Genomic DNA, 26,289 nt, shown 5'->3' with positions numbered 1-26,289 from the left:
GGATTGGGTAACGGGCCAAATATTAACAGGTCTGGGTGGGTGTGGATTTAATTTTGATATTATCACACGTGACGGTCGGATCTGGTGTTGAACTTTGCAGGTACGGGTGGGGGTGGGTCTCCAAAAATGGACCCGTGCAGGACTCTGCACCGGAAGGCCCAAAGATTTTGTGGGAACAAAAAAATTATATTTGTGGTCTCTCATGCACAAGTCCATCCTGTTACCGTTTACTTCCACGTTCCAGTGTTCCAATAATTGCTTCACAAAGGACGGAGGACAGACTACACCTCATGAGGATGTTTTGAGCAACCACTTTTAGTGCTATTTAGCGCCAATTTTTTTTTGAGTAATGTGAGGAAGTCTGTTTTTCTCTCTTCCGTTCTGCTGTGTCGTCTCGTATGCCTCAGTCTGTCGTCTAAACGTCTGGACATGAACAACTTTCAAAAGTCCTGCTTCTCTGTTTTAGTTCTCCTGGTTTTTCTTCTCCAAGGTGAGTGACTCGAGAAATAGCCTACAGCTATGTATAGGGAATGAATATAAATATTTTCAATTAATTAAATATGTTTATGTTTAAGATGAAACTAAAATGTGTTTAATTCAATGCATGCTTAAAGTGGTTTTAAAATTATAATGTATTGTGTATTTTTATTTTACTGATTAAGGCAAATTATCATGGACCTTTAGGCCACATCAGTCAGTGTTTCATCTGTAAGAAATAACAGTTCGGCTCAGGAAACCTAAAGCCTTATCTTTAGCAAAGGTGGCCAGCTGCAATAGAGCATTTTTTCTGTTGTAAACAGCATTAGACTAATTTAAAAAGTAGGCTTTGTTATTTCATGGTTTAAAGTTTATTTGTCATTTAGTGCTTTGGAAGAAGAATATTATGCTATCAAAATGTCAAAAACATCCAACGCTTACAGAAAGACATGCAGCTGTTGAAGTGATGTGGTGGAAGTTAGAACAAAATTCACACATAAAAAAAAAGTGCAGTGCGATGGGTGGAAGTACTGTGAAACACGCAGAAGAGCACAAATGGACATTAGTTACATAAGTTACCAAATACAGACACAGATCAGAAGTCACTGTGCAAATATAGATCCATATATATATGGACACAGGCACAATTTTAATTATTTTAGCTGCTGACCAAAATTGGAGGAGAGGTTAAGGAATTACCGCACTTTAATACTGTATGTACCTCCCCCCTTTTACAAGGTACCATAAGTAATGGTTTCTTGGACAGATGTGGGCTATTCCTTTGTTATTTCTACATGAACTAAGCAGGTAAAAGTTCTGAAGTTGATTCTAAGTGTATCATTTGCATTTGGAAGCTGTTGCTGTGAACCACATCATGCGGTCAAAGGGGTTCTGTGTACAGTTGAAACAGACAATTGTTAGGCTTCAAAATCAAACGAATCCATCGGAGAGATAGCAGGAACATTAGGAGTGGCCAAATCAACAGTCCAGAACATTCTGAGAAAAAGAGAACGCACTGGTGAGCTCAGCAACATAAAACCCTGCAAACAAGCCTGCACTGGCCCTTTACGGACCCACTTAGAGCTAGCCTAATGGCGCTTTTCCACTGCATGGAACAGTTCTGCTCGACACGGCTCATGGCTGTGCTGATTTAAATCTAGCGGTTCTTTTGTATTTGTGTCGCAAGTTCAGTGACGCAGGTAGCAACGATTTTCTTCGGCCAATCCGTAATCAGCAGTGTTTACGCGTCACGTCTTAGTAATGGTACGGTTCACTTGGAACTTCAACAGAGGTGGTACTAAAAAAAGTACCAGGTACCAAGTACTGTACCCAGTGGAAAACCCCCCAAAAGTGAACCGTACCGAGCTGTACCATGCAGTGGAAAAGCACCGTAAGGGCTGCCAGCGCAGGGCCACTGAGATTTTGTTCATTGGCAAAACATTGGCCCCATAGTGCTGGCACTGCATGGACAGACCTCACTTAGCCCACACTATTACGGTGTGTTCCAAACGGGATATATCGCCTTCCGAAGGGCACTTCGGAGTGAAAACAATCATGGCTGCCATATTGAAGGGTCGTTCCAAACCGAAGTGCTCAAAACTGGCCACTTCAAAGGGCCCTTTGGAAAGAAGAATTTCAAAGGGTACAACTGATGGACACTGTGGGCTCCCATGATCCTTTGCGCATATTCTTTGTATGACGGTGCTTCCGTGTGGGCACGTATGATGAAATAGAAGGGCACTTCAAGAAACAGTTGTTTGGTCCACTACTCCCTTCAACCCTTCGAAGCTCTCACTCCGGAAGGGTAAACTCTTTATAGGGATTAGGGCATAGGGATGAGCCCTTCCAAATGGAACGCAGTGTTAATCTACAACGGGGTGCCCAACCTGGTCTGCGTTCAGCCCCGACAAAACGTTGCAAAACGTTTTTTAAACGGAAACGGTGGTGTGTTGAACACCCTGTTGTGATGACGCAAGCGTTGCAACTATGGCAGCTGAGAAGGCCATTCTCTGTGTTCTTTTAGAAGAATTTTCGGAGCCTGATGATATTGATATAAATACTTGTTTAATACTGCAAAGTACCCTCGATGTTACAGTCACTGCCCTTGCCGTCCAGAATGAAAGCACACATCTTACCAAATTCTGACTGAAAACACATCTATTTTATCTCCTGGTAGCTAATCAATTCTAATTTAAATTATTTTATTTCTAGTTCTTAATTTTTAAATACCTTGTATTAATTATCATTCTCATTTTTTGAAAAGCACTTCATTACCACTGTGTATGAAATTTGGTATATAAATAAACTTGCCTTGCAATGAAGTTAAAAAATAAAACAACTACATCATCATGGTGATATGCTATATTTTACTGTCTTCAAATGTTGCATATACCGAGCTGCAGCGGACACATTTGTAAACTACTTTACTAGGACCCATTGTGCGAGGTGTCTCTTTAATACCGCGTGGTTTATATACATGCTGCCGCTGATTGGGCCGACATTTCTGACACACCCACCAAACAAGAGAAAACGCATCTCAAACCCGTTGCACACCGTTGCACACCGTTTCCAGGAAACGTGTCGTTCAACCCGGAAAACGTAGCAAAACGTTGCGCACCGGTGTGAGCTTGAACGTGCCCCTGGTCCTGATCGAATACACCTGAACCAACTAATTAGGATCTGAAGGAGCACTTGATAATTACAGACAGGTTTGTTTAATCAGGGTTGGCGCTGAACTCTGTAGGAAGGAAGCTCTACAGGAACAGGATGCACCCCTGATCTATAACAACACATCTGTTTCACTTTAAATACCTTCCAGCTATTATAACTTAAGTCTTTGGGGAAATCAGTTATTATACATCTGAAATGGATGCAGTCACCAAATAACTAATGTCTATATTGTCAAAAATGTACAGTAGTCAAAAGGGATTTCAAACCAATGGATTTATTAAATACAAAATAGAAAACATTCAATTCAGGTTAATACAGCTACATATATGCAAAAAAATGTAAATACACAAAAGTAAAAAAAAAAAAACAATGTAAGATTGTAGGATTTCGTCATGTGAAAGTTGATGTGTGAAAGTCTCATCTGTTGTACATCAATGTCCAAACACTGTCCATAGCTGACGTTCACTGATAGCAAATTAATAATCCAACCTCTTGTAATTAAAACAAGCCAGACTATGGTCTCCCATCGAAAAGAACATTAAATCCATATTCAAACTGGACCATGATGTGGTAACCTCACCAATAAAGAGTCCTTCTAAAATGCATACAAATACATTGTCTTAAACTCTTAGCATCAATCCAAACATAGGCCTTACATTCATGTACCATCTCTGCAAAAAATGACAGCTTTAGCCCGATTCGGATGGTAATTGTTTCTCATGTGGACGTCTGTAAAAAAAAAAACTTACACATCGCCTCAGTGATAAAACTCATGGATTCGGATGGCGATCTATTCACAGTGGAGGAGTGAGTTCTGTGATGCTAGTAGTTATATATAGTTGTATATAATTATATGTGATATAGTTATGCAGCCTGTTTGTCCGTTTATAATACACATTTTAAAACTGTATTGTATACCTGCTGCTGCCATAATAAAGACCCATTTCAAATGTTTGCATGGTTTTCTTCTCTTTCTGCTCCCAGTCGCTGTTAGCAGTTATGAAGTATTGTTCTTTTAAATAATTTACAGCATTTCAGAAATAAGTATGCAAATTACACAGAAGTTCAACAGTTAACGTACCTTACAGTGTTCAGGAGTGCTAAAAAAGTGTTTAAGCACTGAATTTTGAATTGTTTTCTTCTTGTAAACTCAGAGATGTGGATTTGGACGGCAATTAAATTACCACACAACCTCGGTGTTTGTCAAACAAACAGTAGGTAATTCGGCCGGGAATTACACAAAAGTAATTTGAAAAAAAAAAAAATAAATCCTGGATTCGGATGGAAAAAAAACCACCAACTACCCCTGTAAATGGTGAAAATCACTTACGTCCCCCTGAGAAACAATTACTGTCCGAATAGGCCTATAGACTCCATATGGGGTTCAGGTCAGGCATGTTGGCTCGCCAATCAAGCACAGCAATATCATGGTCAGCAAACCACTTGGAAGTGGTTTTGTCACTGTGGGCAGATGCTAAAGTCCTGCTGGAAAAGGAAATCAGTAGATGGAAGCATAAAGTTCTCCAAAATCTCCTGGTAGACGGTTGCATTGACTTTGGACTTGATAAAACACAATGGAGCAACACCAGCAGACGTCACACATCCCAAATCATCTGTGACTTCAGAAACTTCACACTGGACTTCAAGCAGCTTGGATTCTGTGCCCCTCCAGTCTTCCTCCAGACTCCAGACCTTGATTTCCAAATGAAATACAAAGTTTACTTTTATCTGAAAAGAGGACTCTGAACCACTGAGCAACAGTCCAGTCTTTTTCTCCTTAGCCCAGGTAATATGCTTCTTACATTGTTTCTGTTTCAGAAGTGGCTTGGTCGCTCTTTTCCTGAAGACAGCTGAGCATGTGACTCTTGATCCACTGACTCCAGCTTCAGTCCACTACTTGTGAAGCTCTCACAAGTGTTTGAATAAGCTTTGCTTGACAGTATTCTAAAGCTTGTGGTCAACCCTGTTGTTTGAGCACCTTTTCCTACCCAATTTCTTCTTTCCAGTCAACTTTGGGTTTAATATGCTTTGATACAGCACTCTGTGAACACCCAGCCCTTTCAGTAATGACTTTCAGTGACTTACCCTCTTTGTGTCAGTGATCGTCTTCTGGACCATTACCAAGTCAGCAGTCTTCCCCATTATTGTGGTTTCAAATAACAAGAGCTACCCGGAATTTATACTGTAGGGATGGTCATGTAATAAGCTATAAACTCTAATCATCAAAATAAAAAAAAAACATTTTGAAATGTTTTACTTTACATGTAACGAATCTAGAATATATGAAAGTTTCACTTTTTGAAATAAGTTACAAGAAAAAAAATTACTTTTTCACGATATTAAATTTTTTTTAGATGAACCTATAGAGGGATATACTTTCTGGCCAGATTCAGTCAAATGCAGCAAAGATTGGATGGCGCTTCACAAAACAAATGGACGATGACCTAAAACATACAGCAAACACAACCCAGGAGTTTTTGAAGGTAAAAAGTGGAATATTCTGAAATGGCCAAGTCAATCTCCTGATCTCAACCCGATTGAGCAGCATTTCACTTGCTGAAGACAAAACTAAAGGCAGGAAGACCCACAAACACACAACAACTGAAGTCAGCTGCAGTAAAGGCCTGGAAAAGCATCACAAAGGAGGAAACCCAGTCTCTGCTGATGTCCATGAGTTCCAGACTTAAGACAGTCATTGCCTGCAATGGATTCTCAAAAAAAATTAACATTTTATTTATGATTATATTTAATAGTCCAATTTGAGCCCCTGGAAAAGGGGGGACTGTGTATAAAAATGGTTGTAATTCCTAAGCATTTTATGTTATATTTTTGTTCAACCCCTTGAATTAAAAGTCTGCACTTCAATTTCATCTTGATTGTCTTGATTTCTTGGAGTGCTCCTTAAGAAGACAGGAGTGTGAGGACAGAATAAGAAGTGTGAGCTGGTCTGTGCTGATAGCAAAGCCTATATTTCCTTTCATGGCTTATTTATTTTGTCAACTTTCTGTTCCTTTTCTTGTAGTCTGGCTAGTTTTTAATTAAGTGTGTTGATGGACACGTTGTCTTATGTTGAATGTGAAAAAATACGACATGAATTTGTGATAGTATAACCTTTTTTCTGTATTGTAGGGTCATGTTCTGATCCAGGGGTTGTGCACAAAGCTGTCGGAGACTCACTGGAATTAATCGCTGATTATCCAAAAGATGGTCTTGAAGTGCAGTGGACATATAATGAGACCGTATTTGCAGAGTTTGATGAAGCTAATATCAATTTAGTGAGGCCTAAGTTATTTCACAAAAGGTTAAAGATGAAAAAGGACAGTATTAGTATTACAGTAGAAGACCTGGAACTCCGCGATTCTGGAAGCTTCTCTATTATTGCAAATACAAATTCTGTTCAGTATCCAACAAAAATTATTATGCTACATGTTCATGGTAAGTTTAATTACTTCAATGCCATCATGATGCAATATAGCAAATTCCTGGAAACAAGAACTGCTTATTTAACTGAATTTAAATGCTTCCTTTAAGAAGGAATCAGTATGCTAATATAATTAATGTTCTCAACAGAGCTCATCAGAGATGTACAGATTGAGTACAGTGATTCCTGGCTGCAATCAGAAAACATCTGCACGTTTCATCTTCGGTGTCTGGCGTCCGGTGATCCCAATCCCTCCTACAGCTGGAGCGGTCATCAGATCCAGACCCAAGGAGGTTACCTGAATATCAGCCTCCGTCCAGCAGAGAGCGCTACACTCACCTGCACAGCCAACAACACCTACAGCGTCAAGTACACTACTGAGACTGTAGTCTGCAGAGAGAAATCAGAGGGTCAAAGGTTCTGCATAAAAATGAATGCTTAAATTTCTAAGGATCTCTAAACATACTTTGAAATAAATACAGACAAACTAAGTAACACTCCAATGCCCAGAAACATTTGTTGAGACTCATCTGAATGCCAAGGTTATAGTTACATTGCTCTAAAATGATCTTGTTAGCCTAATTATCACGATATGTACATGAGCAGTTTCAGGATCTGTGTATATAAACAACAACCTGCACACAGTTAAAACAGTTATATATGTTATACAGCAGTCTTATTTGAGTACAAGAGCAGGAAATCTGCACACTCACCTTGTTATGCTGTTTCCTTGATCTCAGGACTCAGGATCAAGCTTAAGGCTCTGCTCTTGGAATTATGGGGATCACCGTTGAACAATGGAGGCAGAGAATAGGACGGTATTCTCAGACAGCGTTCAAAGAAAAGGTCAAGATAGCCACAATAAAACTCCATAACGGCGTGTTTGCGGGCGGACTGCGGCTAGCGGTAGCAATCTGCCTTCTTTTAATCTTAGCGGGCGATGTGGAGGAAAATCCCGGTCCCGCGAGAGGCAAGCGTGGTGTCGTAGACACAACGTTTAGGCCGGAGAGAACAACGCGGCAAACAACACTGTTTGGAGCGACAGGTGGTTTAGAACCAAACGAACCTCAAACTCTCACGCAGATTGAATCACTTCATAAAGAAGTCATGGATTTAAAAGAGTTGGTGGAAAAGTTTGTGGAAACAGTGGAGAGACTTGAACAGGAAAATGCCGAACTTCAGGAGAGGTATGATCGCATGGAAAACCAAAGCAGGCGGGATAACCTTGTCTTTTATGGTATCCCAGAATCGGATCGGGAAACATGGGAAGAGAGTGAGAAAAAGATACGGGAACACGCGGCTGAATACTTTGGTGTGGAAAGAGCCAAAAGCGACGAGGAACTACCGATTGAACGCGCTCACCGGGTTGGGAAAAGATCGCATGGGAGAGCAAGGCCGGTGGTGGTTCGTTTCACAAGGTGGAAAGACAAGGAAGAGATTCTACACAAGGCAAGACAAAAAACTCGGGAATGGCGTGAACGAAGTAGTGAAGATGAAGTAAACAATCGAATTAGGGTGTCAGAGGACTTCAGTGCTCGTGTGCGTGAGATACGGAGAAAGTTGGTTAACTACATGCAAACTCTACGACAAACTCAACCAAATACACGGATGTCACTTCGTTTCGACAAATTATTTGTGGACGGTAAAATGTTAACTTATGACACAGAGTCGGAGTCCGTGATTGAAATTGAAACGAATAAAGAAAGACCATCTGAAACTTTCGTAAGGTAGGATGACGGCCTCGGCCCAAATGAACTCACTGTATTGGCATGGAATGTTCACGGGTTTAAAGACAAAGGTCAATAACAGTGAGTTATTGGACACTCTGAATGGAAACTCTGTCATATGTTTGAGTGAAGTCTGGTCACAAGATGAGACTGAGTTTTGCAACTTACTGACTGATTATACATGTTTTCGTCTCGTGCATAAGCGAGTGTCAACATTTGGTCGTAATATTGGAGGTATTTGTGTATATGTACATGATTCTATTGTGAAATATCTCTATAGGATTTGTGTACAAGCAACTGACTGTGTAGTTCTATATTCTGACAAAGAGAGTGGGTTATTCGAAGATAACACTGTTCTTATTTTCACTTATATTTTCCCAGAGGGATCTAGCTCATATAGAAAGAGAGAAGAGAAAAATGGTATTGTTTCCTTGGAAAATGAAATCTTAAATGTGCTAGATCAATTTAGAGAAGATGTAAAACTTATCATCGCAGGGGATTTTAATGCTAGAACAGGTAATGAATGTGATTACATTGAGTGTGATGATTCTGAATATATAGCCTGTGGCAGTTATTATACTAATGATTATTTTGAATGGCACAGAAAATCAAAAGATAAGGTGATTAATACGTTTGGTCGCTGTCTTTTAGATATGTGCCGCAATCTAAATATTCATTTAGTTAATGGAAGAGTTGGTAAAGATATTGATGGAGAATTCACATTTATATCAGCTGCAGGATGCAGTGTGATCGATTATTTTATTATCTCTAGTGATCTCTTTACACATGTTAAGGATTTTGAGATCTTACACGTGGATATTTCTGATGATTTCCCATTACTGTATACTATGAGGATAAATAGCATTGAATCAAGAATAAAAACGAAGACAGATGGTAATGTAAAACCCTGGATAAGATTTAAATGGGAAATAGATAGTGAAAGGGAGTTTGTACAAAGGTTATCTTATCTATTTAATAATAATTTTATATGTGAGTTTGGGAAAGCAGTGGAAGAAAACACTAAAATAGCAACTAAAATCCTGACAGATTGTCTACATGAGGCAGGCAAATTTTTGATTAAAAAATCTACACTTAAAAGTAACCAACCACAATGGTGGGACGAAGATTGCTCATGCCAGAAATATGCTAAATATACTGCACTAAATCTTTTTAGAAGAATAAGTAATGAGAGAAATCTGAAGAGTTATATTGTTGAGAGAAGTTTATTTAAAAAATTATGTGATAGAAAGAAAAAACAGTACAATTACAATACCTTAGGTAATATGTTGCAGGGTGACATGAAAACACAACAATTGTGGAAGAAAATTAAGAGCTTTAGAGGGGCCAGCAAACAATCTAATAACATTGAACACTTTAAGTGGTTAGAATATTTTATGCAGTTGTTATCGGAGTCAAAATGTAACTTAGATGTTGATTTTGAAATCTTTGTTACAGACTGTGTAAACAATCATGATACTACAGTTTTTAATCGAGATGAAATTTTGGACAGTAATATTAGGTATAATGAGGTCTTTAAAGCTATTATGTCAATGAGTAATGGAAAAGCCCCTGGACCGGATGGTATTATAATTGAAATGATAAAAGTAGCTCTACATACGCTATGTCCCATAATGCTTTCTTTATATAACAAAATATTAGAAACAGGAGATTTCCCAGAGTCCTGGTGTGAAGCTGTGATTTGTCCTCTATATAAGAATGGTGATAAAAATGATGTGGAGAACTATAGAGGAATCTCACTGCTTAACGTACTAGGTAAAATTTTTACAAAGATCCTGAATACGAGGTTAGTGCACTATGCAGAAATGAATAATACACTCTTTGAAGAACAAGCAGGATACAGGTCTGGTTATTCCACAATAGATAATATTTTTATTTTACAGTCAATGGTTCAGAAATATATTACAAAGCAAAAAGGAAAGATGTATTGTATATTTATTGATTTTTCTAAAGCTTTCGATAGTGTTCAACATACTCTTTTGTATTTTATTCTCATTAAGAATGGTATTGGTGGGAAAGTATTTAATGTATTAAAATCTATGTATTCCAAACTTAAGTCATGTGTGAAAGGAAATGAAGGTTTAACAGAATATTTTGATTGTACCATTGGGGTGAGACAGGGTTGCACGGTGAGCCCTTTTTTTGTTTGTTCTTTTTCTAAATGAATACATAACAATGCTAAAGAAAAATTGTAAAGGTATTCAGATTGAAATGATGACAGAAGTGCAAACATTGTTGTATGCTGATGATATGGCCACTGTAGCAGATACAATTGGAGGGTTACAGAGACAGATTGAACAGTTGGAAAAATTCTGTAAGTTTTATGGTATGAGAGTGAACTTGAGTAAAACCAAAAAATTATGGTCTTTAGAAGAGGGGGACATTTGAACAAAAATGAAAAATGGTATTTTGCTGAAGAACAGATAGAAGTAGTTAATTGTTACAAGTATCTTGGTATGTGGTTTACACCAAAATTGTCATGGTGGAAAACCCGTCAGCATTTAGCAAGCCAAGGCAAGAAAGCAATGTTTTCCTTGCTAAAGTTTATTCGTAAACAAAAAATTAGCTACACGCAAGCTCTGTTTTTGTTTGATCGCATGGTTGCACCTATACTGTATTATGGTTGTGAAATATGGGGCTTCGAACCAGTTGAATGTATTGAGAATGTTCAAGTGTCTTTTTGTAAAAAACTTTTGTGTGTCAGCACAAGTGTAAGTAATGTAGCGGTTTTGGGTGACCTGGGAAGATTTGCATTGTCGACCTCCTATATGAAAAGATGTATTATGTATTGGATAAAATTAGTGTCAATGCCTGATCATCGCTATCCAAGAAAATGCTACAATATGCTTTTTAGAATTAGATAAAGTAGGTAGGAAAAACTTGGGTTACGAATATTAGAGTATTATTGAAGTTTTATGGCTTTTCAGCTACTTGGGAGGCTCAAAGTGTAGGTGATATAAGAACATTTACAGCTGTTCTAAATCAAAGATTGAAAGAAAAAGGCACATGAGGCATGGTATGCATCAGTTTTTTAGAAAATAACAAACTAAACATATACTCACAATGCAAGTCTTTGTTAATACAAGAGAGCTACATTACGTCTGTGTATAATAGGCAACTGGTACGATCATTATTCTTGTTCAGATGTTCAAGCCATCAGTTAGCTATAGAAACGGGTAGATGGAGTAATACACCAGTTGCAGAAAGAATCTCTCATTATTGTAATTTAACAAATATTTCTGTGATTGAAGATGAGATGCACTTTTTGTTTGTTTGTCCTTTGTATAGAGATTTACGCAAGAAATATTTTAGTGAACCTTGTCCTTGTAGGTGATGTCTGCAAAGATGTGTCAAGTATTTGTGATTCTGAGAATGCATGGCGGTTAGCACTGTATATATATCAAGGAACGAAAAAGAGACTATCTGCCATGTCATGACATTTGTGGAACTATGGGCCGAGAGGCCATATATTCCTGAAATAAATGAAACTTGAAACTTGAGCAGTCTTATTCATCTTATTTACTTGTTTATGTTTTTGATGTAATGTACTTGAACTTGCTTAAGTCAAGTACTGCTCAGTGAATCTAAAACATTGTTTTGTGCACATCATCAAACCATAAACTACTTACTGACACAAAATCACAAAAAGCTCTCGTTGTGTCATGGGGACAGCATGTGAATGACAGGAAGTGGGGTATTTCAGCTCTGATGATGAGTGACGACCCTCTATCCCCTCATTCACTGGTGGATCAGTGATGGCTGCTTTGAAACACTGCTTCATGAAGCTTCGAGACTTTTGCAAATCTTTTGTTTCGAATCAGTGATTCGGAGCGCGTATCAAATTGAGCAAGTCACGTGATTTCGGCAAACGAGGCTTCCTTGCGTCATGACTGTTTCGAAATGTTTCGCCGCTGGGGGGCGATCTCTGTGAACCAGTGAATCTGGGAGTTCATTGAGCTCGATCGCCCCCAGCGGCGAAACATTGAACCAGCGTCTATAGATTTACCTGATCTCAGATCAGTTTCAGCAATTTGTAGGCATTTTTAAAGAGACATTTGTGTAATCAGAAGAATGAGAAGTAGGTAATAGTCTCTTACTGGCCTCCATATAGAAGCTGTCCATAAAACAAATAAAGCAAATTAATATAAAATATTTGAAAAAACACATATCAATTCAATTCAATTCAATTCAAGTTTTATCATACAGACACTTCATATGTAATGCTATTTTATTATTTTTGTTGGATCTAATGTAGTATACTTTCAATAAAACATTTGCAAAGGGCTTTAAAAGTTTTTTTAATACATGTTTTAGCCTGAGTTTTTGTTGCACTTACACACTTTTGACCAGCAGGCGTCCCCAGCGCGCGGTGTTTCGATCGCTTCCAAACAATGAATCATTTTGCGAAGCACTTGGTTCAGTTGATTCGAAGCTTTGAAGTTATGACGTCACTTTGTAGGCCAAAACGCGGAAGTGATTTAGCATTTTAGCACCTCCGGTTCCCTCGCCCTAAAGTCTATGGGTTTTTTGAATGGGTTTTTGCTAAATCGCCTGAAATAAGGTCTGTGGTTAACAAAGCCTCTAAATATTTTCACGTTTTGATCTATGACATAAAACAAACCAGTTATAACCTGTTTGTGATTTTTTAAAACTTTATTGTGTCTTAAAAACGGTGGTTGCTAACAAGTTGCTAAAAGGGACTACATCCTTTGGCGGGGACTTTAGACGTCATCATGACAAACATGAAATCTCTCACTAGCCTGCGTTTCAGCCTCACGTTCTTAGAAGTCTACCTTTCAGTTAATATATATATATAAATATATAACGTTATATATATATATATATATATATATATATATATATATATATATATATATATATATATATATAATATATATATTATTTGATTATTATTATTATTATTATTAGAGACGACAATGGTATAAATATTATATATATAAGCTATTTAGTCTAATTGTAGTTTTGTCCAAATATTGTTGTACACAGAATTCTGTGATATTAAGGTAACCGATTACCAGTTCTTTATTTCTGTGGAGAGACGACAATGGTGTTCAAATATTCTAATTAAAGACGCTCTCCTTAAAAAAAACGGAAGAGACGTTTTCCGTCCGATGTTACCCAGCGGAGACTCTGGGTTCGTGCGGTAAGGTAAGCTCACACAACGATGATTTCCGTGTGAACACCGTATTTATTGCCTTGATGTGGCCACGACGAAACTTTAATGGTGCATGTTTCTTAACACGCTAAAGTTAAAGTTACTTGACGGTCAGATGGAGTTAAAAAGGCTAGCAAGAATAAACGTTTTTTCCATAACCAAATCAACAGATTAAATACCATTGTCTTTCTCTTTAAAATATCTAAAAGCCTGTTTACTTTGCCACTGTTTAATAGATTAGATCCGCTGCAGTTTTATTAAAGGCTAACGTTACATCGAGAAATGTGTTTAATTAATATATTCAAAATAATACCTGTTTTATTGACTCTTATTGCAACTTGTTTGGATATAATTATAGAAAGCATTAGTCCTGCACCCTGATATTTGTGAACTTGGCTTTTACCCACTTATAATAATATGATTGTATTTGTAAACAGCATTAGTTAAGGCATTAGGTAACAATGATATTAATCTTTGTTATTTTAGTTGTAAATGTTAACTATATTTAATATGCTATATAAACGTGGACATATCAGTGAAGAAGATTCATGTAAATGCTGAAAAACTCCATTCTATTTTAATACAAATATTTTATTGCGTGATCCCCCTCCCTTGTAATTTTAATCTGTAAAGGTGTTACTTCCATAAAACTAACATTGCTTATTTTGAATTTATCCTTAGACAAGCTGACCGGAAGCCCAGTGTCCATTCTCGCATCTGCAGCTGTCATTTTCCTGCAGGGGGAAAAAAATGCCCCTGTTTTGTTTTTAGTTACCAAACGGAAGTTGTATTCAGTTTACTTATTTTATGAAAATAAAGATGTTTACTACAACTCTTGCTGTAAGGTTTCTGTGGCTCAGTTATTAGAGCATTTTGTTAACTGTGCAAAAGGTTGCGAGTTCAATTCCCAGAGAACACGCTGATATGTATAGCCTGAATACACTGTAAGTCGCCTGTCTGACAAATACCAAAAAATTAAATGTTAAACCAGTGCTTCCCAAACCTGTCCTGGAGGACCCCCTGCCCTGCACCTTTTGTATGTCTTCCTGTATGTCTAAATTGGGTGTGTCTGATTAGGGAGACATACAAAATGTGCAGAGCAGGCAGTCCTCCAGGACAGGTTTGGGAAGCACTGTGTTAAACTATTCTAACTACACTCCAGTCAGCTCACAGTAATGTGAATGTGAGATAAAATGTACTACACTGTTTCTCACATTGGGGCTTGTGGATTACCAGGTAAAAATATATAGAAAATGTGAACAAAATGAGTATATATGGTTTAATTATAATATATTATAATAAGCATTTGTTGATGCTATTGGACAATTCTCTTTAAATTCAACATATATAATTATATACAACTATTATATTAAATGTTTGGAATTTAACTGTGTTATGCTTGTTCAGAGATTGTTTGTATAGTTATCTTAAATACATAGAACACTAGCGCGGTTTTTTTCAGGCGAATTAGCAAATGGTATGCAAACATACAATCAAACATAATACAGTGAAAGATAATCTTTAAAGTTTATTTGGGGCACAATGATCAGGCATAATGATCTTTATCACAAAGAAAATAATATTAAGGTTTATATAAACTAACAAAATAAACGAGTTAATAAAACATTAACACAAGATCAAAAATATCAGAGAGGCATGCATAAACACAATTAGTTTCTAACATTTTTGGAAAAAACGAATGGGCAATATTTCTCATGAAAAAGTGGATAAGTGTTCATAGACAGCGCAGATCATAATGAGCGAGCGTGTTATTTAAATAAAGTTTGATGATGACGTTGATCCGCTAACATTGATAGACAAAAGGCTGTAGTCCGTTTATAGCCTACCGTTAGCATTTTATATCTGACGGCTTTATTTAGGCTTCAAAATGTATACATTTTGGATTAACTTGTAAAGATTATCTTGATAGACAAAACGTGTAAGGGTCATAACTCTTTGTTGAACACAGGTCTTATTTTTTGCGATTTTCCAAAAGTCTATGGGGAAAATGCATAGGCTTTTCGACGAGGGAACCTATGCGCCGCTAACTTCCGGGTTGTCCTACAAAGTGACGTCATAACTTCGGGACTCTATTGTCAGTGGAATAATTTAGGAGTGAATGAAACAATGAAAACGAGTGAGCAAACTCGGACACTGAGTGCGCCGGAAGGGCTGCTGCTTTTGCATAGATGTGATTGCTGTTTAATAATCATGTGAAAACTCCAGTAGTTATAAAAAGATTCTGTCATGGAAACTAGGATATATAAAACACAATTAAACTATTTCATGATCAATTAAAAATAAATGTAACCTGTATGTTACGCTGTACCCAGGGTCCTTGTACCAGTGGGTGCTGTTTGAAAAGTTTCATTTATATGTTTGTTCTATTTATTTATTTGTGCTATTTACACATTTTTTTTTTTTTGTTTGTTTGTTTATTTTTTCAAGTTTGTATGTGTCCAGGTACAGAAACCGAATAATCAAATGTAAAACAGCACTGCCCAGTGTTCACTCTAAAAATGAAATATACAGTCAAACCAAAATTTATTCAGACACCTTCAACATTTCTCACATTATCACAGTTTATTTGCTATAGTTTAAGAAAATAGTAATAAAATATGACAAGAACTCAGAGTTTAACTGTGTCCGAACAAATTCATCTTGATAATGTCAGATAACTTTGACAGAAAGGTTCAGACCTCCATTAAATTCAGAAAACTGTTAGTGTGACAATATTTACACAACTATCAATACTTTGTTGACCAATTAACAAGCAATGCTTAACTGTGTTCAGTCTGTGGTGTAAAAAAGGTTGCATTAGCAGTTAAAGAAAAAAAAAACACTTCAGCAAAACATGGTCAGGTCACAGTGTCTGAATAATTTGTGGTCACATTTTTTCAATCAGTTTTACTGGTAGTCCACTGTATGAAGAATTTTTGGGTAAAATATGTCACAGTTTACTTTATTTTGCTATACTCACTTACATAAATGAACTATAGTGTCCTGCGCCCACTTGTAAAAAAATAAATTATAAATTATATCAAAATAATCAAATCAATATAATAAAAAATTATATCTGGTGTCTAAATAATTTTTGCTTTGACTGTGGATTAATTCTTGTTAAAATTATAAAGTAATTCAGTCAAGAGCAGTGAGTGATTTTCTTTATTCATTTTCTTGGATTAACATTACAGCAGCTAGTAGCTAAATTAGGCGCGGTCACTTTAAGAGACAATGCATACATTATAATGATACACATCCGATTTCTTTCTCCACTGTTTACTTTCACTTAAGACATAACCAACAGTTTTTTTCGAGGATACTCTCCAAAACGGGTATTTTGATATAATTTGTATGTATTTGTCGGTACAAGAGCAAGAAGAGGCAGATTTGCTGTTCAAGCGCTTCGAGACGCGTCTCTCTGTGTGCGTCCTATACGCACCGAACACTGCGCGCGGGTGCAGAATTGGGCTCTTTCTCATCTTTTTCTGTTTGCATGTTTAAACTGTGATTGGTATTTGTTGGTTCAGGTGCAGGAGGACGTGAAGGAGAGCACGGTTCAGTGTTGCTGTCCGTGAGACGCGGCTCTCTGCGTGTGCGTGAGAACTCAGTTGAGTTTTTCTGCTTCGTGTTCGAATGCTTTAAACTCTTTTGAATGAATTGAATTGAATTAAATTGGCAAGTCTTAAAAAACACGTGCAAATGATAAGTTTTTAACCATATGCAGCAGTGGCCTGTTAACTGTCTTGTGCATCTTTTTAGGCTGGCCTCAGACAGTCGGTTGAGATCGCCAGGGGCCCCCCCTCAGCCGTGGGCCCCTATAATCGTCACCACCTTTCACCCCACTAGCGATGGCCCTAGCTGTACCCACATTAAACCAGCGGTTTGTTAAATAAATGGATGGATGATTCAGCTGCAGGCGCCGTCTTCTGTCGAGTCAGCACGACCCTCACAGTGCATTATGGGTATTCTCTAGCTGTTGAGTGTTCACCTGTTGTACACATGTGATTGCTGTGCATTATGGGGTTTAATGAGTGCACTCAACATCCACTATAGTTTCTGACATCACTACAAATGGCTGTCTCGTGGGGGATTTCGGACACAGCCCTTGTCTCGCTGCATTACAATGTTGGCTAGATGCTTAGAAACGAAGACCAGTCGCTTGCCTTATTCACGTGCAATCACGAAAACACAGCGTGTTGCATAAACGGTTGCTTTAATTGCTAATCCTGGTTAAATGAGCAGTTGTGGCCTAATGGTAAGACTGACACGCTTATAGCCAGAAGGTGGCGTGTGTGTGTGTGTGTGTGTGTGTGTGTGTGTGTGTGTGTTTTTTCAATACTCACTGCTGTGAGCGCACAATCTGACTATGGGTTACCATCCTTGGCCTCACGTCACTTTTTTTTTTTTTTTTCAAAATCATAAGCGTTGTGAAACGTGAATAAAGGATTATTTAAATTGTGAAGCCCTACATTTTAAATACTATTAAAAAGTAATACTGCTGGACAGATACTAGAACAAACCTGTTTGCACTGTTTAGTGTATGCAGTTAGTTTTCCTGACAGGGCCGTACTCTTCTGCTGACCTTCTGACTAATACTTTCCATTAGAACTAAAACCTGTCTATGTGAGTTTCACTTCCTCGTTGCATTGCAATGTCCTGCACAGTCTAAAATACTGATCTGATGTAGAAACAACAAAGGGTGTGTCCTTGCACTTGTGAATTGAAAACATATTTTTACACCTTCTCTTTTGGAGGTGAGGTGATGATGAGAAGGTCTCTTTGCTCTGGCACCCAGTGAAAGTGTGGTTACATGAGTCTGGTTACATTGTGGGCAGAGACAGTTCTGCAGAAATGCACTTGCATTTTCAGACTTGCACTCTCTCAGACACCTGCACTTCCACAAGTGGCATCACTTGCGGTCTTTTTTATTTAATTTAGTTTACTATTGTTTTTTTTTTAATTGAGTCTCTTAACATTTTACACAAGTAGCCAGGTGGTGAAGACAATAAAAAAGAAACTAAATCACAAAGTCACTTGCATTCACCGTTTGCACTCTCCGCTCCCTGCGACGTCATGCATGTCGCTACAGGAGACCAGACTCTGTGGTGATTAAACGATTAAAACTAATTTAGTACTATAACATACAGGGTCCTGCAAGTCATCTGTAGGAGAAAAAGACAAGACCCACAAATCCATGGCCACAGAACAGCAGAATATGAACGCAATGCACAAAGCCTTCATTAAGCGCTTTTAAACACCATAAAAACTTAATATGGCTTAATGTGTTAAGATGTGCTATTAAAAGATCAAATTCACCAATAAATCCTAATGGAATATGTCCCAAAACACACTACAGAAAACCATTTTTTAATGGTTAAAAGTTGATGGTTTTAATGTTTGTAGTGGAAACCATTAGATTTTTCTGTCATGGTTCTATTGTTTTTTTCGGACACCAAGTGCGCCAGAAGTGCTGCTGTTTAGCACAGTTTGTGCTTGCTGTAATCATTTGATAACTTAGCAAACTGGCAGCTCCTATAGTAATGAAAAGATTTATATTGAACTCTGTCATGGAAACTAGCACGTATAAACCACAGTTAAACTATTTAGTAATCAATTGAAAATATAAATGTATACCTGTATGATATTGTGCTGTACTCACAATCGACCAGCGATTTGGCAAAATGGATGGATGGATGATGCGGGCACCATCTTCTGTCGAGACGCGGGAATTCAGTCAGCACGACCCTCACAGTGCATTATGGGTATTCTCTAGATGTTGAGTGTTCACCTGTTGTACACATGATTGCAGTGCATTTTGGGATTGAATCAGTGCGCTCAATAAAATCCATTACAAATGTCTGTCTACGGGGATGCTTTGGACACAGCCCTTTCTTGCTGCATTACAATGGTGGCTTTGTGTGTGTGTGTGTGTGTGTGTGTGTGTGTGTGTGTGGTCCTGGTAAACCCTATGTTATGGGGACAAAAGGTCCCCACCAAAGATGGCAATATTCAAAATCCTTGTCCTTTTGGGGAAATTTTTTGGTCCCCATGAGGAGACAAGCTTATAAATCATACAGAATTAAGTTTTTTGAAAATCTAAAAAGGCAGAAAGTTTTCTGTAAGTGGCAGGTTTAGGTGTAGGGTTGGTGTGGGCTGATTAGAAAATACAGTTTGTACATGGAATGTCCCCATAAAACATGGAAACCAAATGTGTGTGTGTGTGTTCGTGTTCACTACTCACTGCTGTGAGTACAAAATCTGAGTAGGGTTTACCATACTTGGTCACGTGTCATGTGATCTTTCTTAAATTTATAAGTGGTGTGAAACGTGAATAATGGTTTAGAATGACCCAGGGTTAATTATTTCAAGTGAGAAGCCCTACATTTTAAATACTGGTAAAATGTAATACTTATGAAAAAAAGTAATCCTGCTGGACAGTTACTAGACTAAACCTGTTTACTCTGCTTGGTGTATACAGTTAGTTGTCCTGACAGGGCCATACTCTTCTGCTGACCATCTGACTAATAGGCTACTTTCCATTAGAACTAAAACCTAAAAGTCTATGTGAGTTTCACTTCCTCAGATGGACTCAGTGTTGTTGCATTGCAATGTCCTGCACAGTCTAAAAACTGATCTGATGTAGAAACAACATCTTTGCACATGCAAATTGAATGAATGTATATTTTTTACGCCTTCTCGTTTGGATGCGAGGTGATGAGATGATAAGAAAGTCTATTTGCTCTGGCACCCAGTGAGCATGTGGTTACATGAGTCTGGTTACATTGTGGTCACCATATGCCAACTAATGTTAATTCTTCACAGCTCCATCAGCATATGAAGCTTGCTGTTTAAACTCTGAGTCTCTTGTCTGAGTAAAACTTCCTTATTCCTCTGGGATTTCACTTCACGTTTGCTCCCTGATGAGGCTCCAGTACTGTACTTTAGCTGATTTATAGTACTGTACATGGTAATGCTTAACCTTCACTTCCCGCACACTGCAGTGTTGGTGGATGAAACGCCTGCGCTCTTGCACTTGACCCTAGTGGGCGGGGCAAACAAATGTAGAGACCAGAAAGCCCCTAAACCTCAAGCGCAACTTTTAGAAGGCGCTTCTTAAAGGTCTCGTCAACAAACATCGTTGTGTGGTGTTATTTATGCAGATATGCACAAACCGAGAGATGCAGAGCAGTCGGTGTGAGGAAGTCTGTCTTTCTCTCTTCTGTTTGGATGTATCTGCTGTCACGAATGCCTCAATCTGTCGTCTAAACGTCTGGACATGAACGTCTTTCAAGAGTCCTGCTGCTCCATCTTAGGAGTTCTCCTGGTTTTCCTTCTTCAAGGTGCGTGACTCGAGAAATACAGCAGCTATTCCTGTATAGGGAATGAATATGTATATTTTAAGTGAAGTAAATACTTTTAAATGAGTATTTTAAATGAATTAAATCACTTTTTTCACTCACTTTTTTTTAAAAATACGTTTATGTTTAGGATTGAACTAAGGAGGTTTTAGCCAACAGGATGCTTATGTGTGTGGGAGGAATGAATGTGCATCTGGAAAACTGCTCTTGCTTCCATATCTGTGATTCTAATACACTCTTAAAAATAAAGGTGCTTCACCATGCCATAGAAGAACCTTTTTGTCTAAATGGCTCCATAAAGAACCTTTAACATCTGAAGAACCTTTCTGTATTACAAAAGGTTCTTTGTGGCGAAAGAAGGTTCTTCAGATTATGAAAAGGTAAGAAAGAGGTGGTTCTTTAACGAACCTTTGACTGAATGGTTCTTTGTGGAACCAAAAATGGTTCTTCTATTGCATCACTTGAAGAACCTTTTGAAGCACCGTTATTTTTAAGAGTGTATATACAATGCTCTTGATTCCTTAGGGCATAGTAAATTGAATTATGTTTGATTAATAAATACAAAACTATATATAATGCATGCTTAAAGCTGTATTTTTACTTTACTTTTTGAGGTAAATGATCGTCCATGCTTAGGTATTTCATCTGTTGGAAAAGGCTGTTAGACTCAGGAAACCTCAAACCTTATCTTTAGAGAATGGGGCCAGTGGTAATAGAGTGTTTTTCTGTTGCAACCAGCATTACATTGTGAAATCAGGTAAATTGGGACATTTTTCTAGTCATTTCAATGGCAAAAAGTGTCCCAATGTACCTGAATTCACCATGATCAAAAAAATTAAACTTGGTTTAATGTTGACTTGTCATTTGGTATTATTTCAACAAAGTGGCAACAATGTGCAATATTTGCAAAAAGACATGCAGCTGACGAGAGAAGGTAGACAAGTGGATATGAGAAAATAAAATTAAGACATTAAAATGAAAATAGACACATGAAGAAACAAAATCGCTGTGTGGTGGAAGTGTTGCTGTGAAACACTTCCTTACAGATCGCAAATGGGCACAAGTTACCAAATACAGACACAGATCAGGAGTCACTGTGCAAATATGCATTATAAATGCAATTACAGGCATTTGTGATTGATATCTGATTCTGACATCTGGTGGAAATAAAGTAATTCTTCATCCTGATGGTGCTGTGGAGCTGTCCTCATGAAGACAGGAGTGTGAGATGGTCTGTGCTGATAGCATAAACTCAAACCCTGTGAGCATATTTTGATGGGTTATTATTTATAAACTTTCTGTTCCTTTTTTCTCATGGGTTTTGTTGATGTTGTTGACAAACTGGTATATAATAAGGTGTGTTGATGGATGCATGTTATCTTGAGTTGAATGTGTTAAAAAAAAATATGGCATGAATTTGTGACAGTGTAACCGTGTTTTGTTGTCTGTTCTGTATCGTAGGGTCATGTTCTGATCCAGGGGTTGTGCACAAAGCTGTTGGAGAATCACTGGAATTAATCGCTGATTATCCAAAAGATGGTCTTGAAGTGCAGTGGACATATAATGAGAACGTATTTGCAGAGTTTGATAAATATATCAAACCGGTGGGATCTCAGTCATTTCTCAAAAGGTTAAAGATGAATGAGGACAATATTAGTGTAACAGTAGAAGACCTGAAACGCCAGGATTCTGGAAGCTTCTCTATGGTTGCAAGAGCAGGCGCTGTTCAACATAAAACAAAAATAATTGAGCTACATGTTCATGGTAAATTTGATCCTGTTAATGCTGTTAAATTCCAAATAGGAAATGCTAAAACAAAATGCATGAACATTCAAGTCCTTTATAAAGGAAACAGTATGTTAATATAGCTACCTTTTGCACAATATTATCCTACAGAGCTCATCAGAGATGTCCAGATTGAGTACAATGTTTCCAAGCTGCAATCAGAAAACATCTGCACGTTTCATCTTCGGTGTCTGGCGTCCGGTGATCCCAATCCCTCCTACAGCTGGAGCGGTCATCAGATCCAGACTCAAGGACCTCACCTGAATATCAGCCTCCGTCCAGCAGAAAACGCCACACTCACCTGCACAGCCAACAACACCTACAGCGTCAACTACACTACTGAGACTGTAGTCTGCAGAGAGAAATTGGACTATTCAAGTGTGTTATCAGGTATAGTTCTGCACTTCTTAAATTCTCTAATGATTAAAATATGTTATAGCCTCCTCTGAAATCTGTAAAGAGCACTAATAATATGTAACTTGATGCAATGATGCAGGTTTTCCTCTGAAGTATTTGCTGATTGCGGTAGGCGCTGGTATCGTTGTTGTGGTCATATTCGGTGCAACGCTCGCCGTGTGCTGCAGGAGGAGGAGCAATAAAGGTGTGTTGAACACGTGTGAATGTGCACAAACAGTGCAGGAGATATACAGTTATACAGCTGTTTTCACACTTGCAGGACAAGGAGAAAGTGAAGCTGGCATTACAGTCTATGAAGAAGTGAACACTGATGGCCCTGCGAAGGTGAGCGCCTCCTTTCCGTCTATATGTCTGCTTTTTAAGGTTCATGTGATTCTGCAAAAAGACTTCTAATCATTTTTCAAAGCTGTAATTAAAATACTTTTGTAGTAGGTTTTACAAGAAAATACTATTTCAATCTTTCTACTTCAAAATTTCATGTTTTATGCATTGTGTTGCTTGCCATTTCTTTGTGATTATTTGTGAAATTTACAAGCAATTTTTGTGCAAAAGAACAAAAAATATTGCTGGTGAAAGTTTTCTCTCAGAAGGTGCTAGTTAATTTTATAAATAATTGAATTAAATCAAATAGAAATATTGACTTAGTAAACACTTTTTCACAAGGAGCAAAAAACAAGAGTGTACATTATTATTATTATTATTATTATTAATCTGACATCTCTGCTTCCTAGACACATATGAACCTTATTTTAGATGCATACAAACCTAATTTTGTTCTAGCTAACTGGATTGAATCTATATTACAGAAACGCTCTGAAAGTGTTGCAAACGGGATGTCCATTTATGAAACGGTAAACGACACAAAACTCTCACAAAACTTGGTGAGTACTTGCATGCATACATATTGAAAACTTCCATTACTGCTGTCATCTTTTTTTGCTTACAAATAAGGCCCATGGCATGTATTTACTAACAAAATTATAATTCCTGCACACACCATAGAAGGCTAAATATAAGACAGAGCTGTCACGTACAGTGAATCAGTGAGACTGAGAACAGCTTTGATGCATGTTTGGAGAAGTAACGCCACTCTAACTCCCCCTGCAGCCTCAAACCCTGTATGACAAAATCAACTATCAGCGTCACCCTGCGGTCAGCACCAGCACCAGCACTTCCTCCCCTTACCAGGAAGTCCTGTGAGTGAGACACAGACAGACGGTTCATGTTGTATTGTGCTGTTATCTCTGGATTGGGTTAACCAGCCTCCCATGTATTGTTGGCTGCATCGGTTGACTTTTGAACTCTTGCACTCTTGCATTAAATGCGCTGTGTATTAAATGTATCATGTTGAAACACTTTTTTTATAAACAGGATATTTTTTTTTTCTTTTTCCACAATGCAGCAATATTACATCATGCACACTATCATTAAAAAAGTTTGGGCTCAGTTAAATTCTCTAAAGTTTTTTAAATAAGTCTTTTATTCTCAGCAAGGCTGCATTTATTTGAAAAGTAAAAAATAATTTATAAAAAAAAAAAAAAAAAAAAAAAAAAAAAAAATATGTTGAATCCAAACTTTTGAATGGTAATGTATGTATTTTTCTACACTCTTTTCCATATATGATAAATACTCCAAATGGGTTAGTTTCACTTACTGATATGCATTAAAATTTAAAGTAAAGCAATAATATTGAGACAAAAGAACCTCCAGATGTCTGTGTCCATGGTTCTTTGACATGACTGTAGTATTTCAGTATTGAAGTTTATATATATATATATATATATATTTCTTAATAAGATCATACATAGTTCCGTCACAGTTGTCTAGTGAATCTGTAACATAACAAGAATTAACATGTATAGTTCTGCATGTTTGTATGGTATTTTAACACGTTTAGCATGTTCACAGCTGGAATATTGTAACTGATCCAGTTAAACCCTACTTGTGTCCTCAGTTTGGGAGGAAGATTCATATCATGTAATTCTGTCTGTGTAGGAGTATGTAGCCTTTGCTGTCAGTCAGCTGCTCTCAGATGTCAGATTGATGATACAATGTAGAATGTAGTGTCAGCCATGTTAAAAAAGTTAACAGCTTGAGTCATTTGTGGATTAATGCTTATTGTTGACGCAAACCATTTCAAACGATTCAGTTCGATTTGGTGAACTGGTTCCAGAAGATCCGGTTGCATCGAGTGATTCGTTCGCGAACCGGATATCACTAAACTGCAGTGTTGTGAACGCGCTGTAACAGACCCGGGAGAGAAGTCAATGCTGAATAAAGTCGTAGTTTTTGATATTTTTGGACCAAAATGTATTTTCGATGCTTCAACAAATTCTAACGGACCCTCTGATGTCACATGGACTACTTTGAAGATGTTTTTAATTACCTTTCTGGACGTGGACAGTATACCGTACATACATTCTCAATGGAGGGACTGAAAGCTCTCGGACTAAATCTAAAAAATCTTATACTGTGTTCCGAAGATGAACGGAGGTCTCACGGGTTTGGAACGACATGAGGGTGAGTCATTAATGACATAATTTTCATTTTTGGGTGAACTATCCCTTTAAAGTCACTTCTCCTCTTTATAATTACACCACTGTAATGGAAATTACAGATTGCTCACTTAATATCTCAAAATAATATCGCTGTTTCCATCCGCACCCTTATTTCTCTCGTAGCCATCTGTCCATCTGAGATGACTAATACATCCAACTCATCAGCCTGACGCACCTACGTCCTTAAAACTCCCCTCCCCACTGTAAGACTGAAGCCGTCGCTCCAATCTCAAGTCGTCTCACGATCATTATAAACCTTAGTCAGGTTAGGGGCCAGGATGAAAACGAGGCTGTGAGGGATAGATTATGGGACACATTGTAGAAGGTCCTAGATCAGATCATTTTCACAACTTTAGTTTTATGGAGTTTTTATCTACTTCTGTCCACTTTTTTTCTACCCAGAAAGACGTTTCATCAGCTGAGTAATCAGTATGTTGTCAAACAACAGCACAATCGATTGAACGCTCTGTACTTCTATCACAGCCTCGTTTTCACTCCTGTCAAAAATTAAATATGGCGCTAATCTGACTGAGAGTCCACGTTCACACAACAGCAAAAAAGCTGTCAGTCCTGCATTTAAAGGGATAGTTCACCCAAAAATTAAAATTTGACGTTTATCTGCTTACCCCCAGGACATCCAAGATGTAAGTGACTTTGTTTCTTCAGAAAAACACAAAAC

General features: G+C 37.7%; 2 protein-coding genes across 2 annotated transcripts; both read left to right on the top strand.

The window, feature by feature from the left end:
* Nucleotides 1–392: 392 nt before the first annotated feature.
* Nucleotides 393–7,242, top strand: LOC109082624. Its single transcript, XM_019097475.2, has 3 exons — nt 393–490; nt 6,277–6,582; nt 6,718–7,242. Exons 1-3 carry the CDS (start codon nt 430–432, stop codon nt 7,008–7,010), a joined length of 660 nt encoding a protein of 219 aa, XP_018953020.1. The 5' UTR covers nt 393–429; the 3' UTR covers nt 7,011–7,242.
* A 13,175-nt stretch (nt 7,243–20,417) lies between these two features.
* LOC109104856 (signaling lymphocytic activation molecule) lies at nt 20,418–25,148 on the top strand. The gene is made up of 7 exons (XM_042726790.1): nt 20,418–20,832; nt 22,312–22,614; nt 22,747–23,025; nt 23,132–23,236; nt 23,312–23,376; nt 23,859–23,933; nt 24,160–25,148. The coding sequence occupies exons 1-7, from the start codon at nt 20,769–20,771 to the stop codon at nt 24,250–24,252; spliced, it is 984 nt and encodes a 327-aa protein (XP_042582724.1). The 5' UTR covers nt 20,418–20,768; the 3' UTR covers nt 24,253–25,148.
* Nucleotides 25,149–26,289: the final 1,141 nt, after the last annotated feature.

This window comes from Cyprinus carpio, chromosome B7 (assembly GCF_018340385.1).
Source record: "Cyprinus carpio isolate SPL01 chromosome B7, ASM1834038v1, whole genome shotgun sequence".
NCBI classification, from domain to species: domain Eukaryota; kingdom Metazoa; phylum Chordata; class Actinopteri; order Cypriniformes; family Cyprinidae; genus Cyprinus; species Cyprinus carpio.
Note: the sequence above shows the minus strand (reverse complement) of the source record. Positions and strands in the feature narration are given on the sequence as shown.

Bases quoted from the DNA above. Each gene is read 5' to 3' on its own strand.
- LOC109082624 (XM_019097475.2), top strand. From the start codon at position 430: ATGAACAACTTTCAAAAGTCCTGCTTCTCTGTTTTAGTTCTCCTGGTT. The intron at 491-6,276 runs GTGAGTGACTCG...TCTGTATTGTAG, and splicing joins CCTGGTTTTTCTTCTCCAAG to GGTCATGTTCTGATCCAGGG. The intron at 6,583-6,717 runs GTAAGTTTAATT...TGTTCTCAACAG, and splicing joins TATTATGCTACATGTTCATG to AGCTCATCAGAGATGTACAG.
- LOC109104856 (XM_042726790.1), top strand. From the start codon at position 20,769: ATGAACGTCTTTCAAGAGTCCTGCTGCTCCATCTTAGGAGTTCTCCTG. The intron at 20,833-22,311 runs GTGCGTGACTCG...TCTGTATCGTAG, and splicing joins CCTGGTTTTCCTTCTTCAAG to GGTCATGTTCTGATCCAGGG. The intron at 22,615-22,746 runs GTAAATTTGATC...ATTATCCTACAG, and splicing joins AATTGAGCTACATGTTCATG to AGCTCATCAGAGATGTCCAG.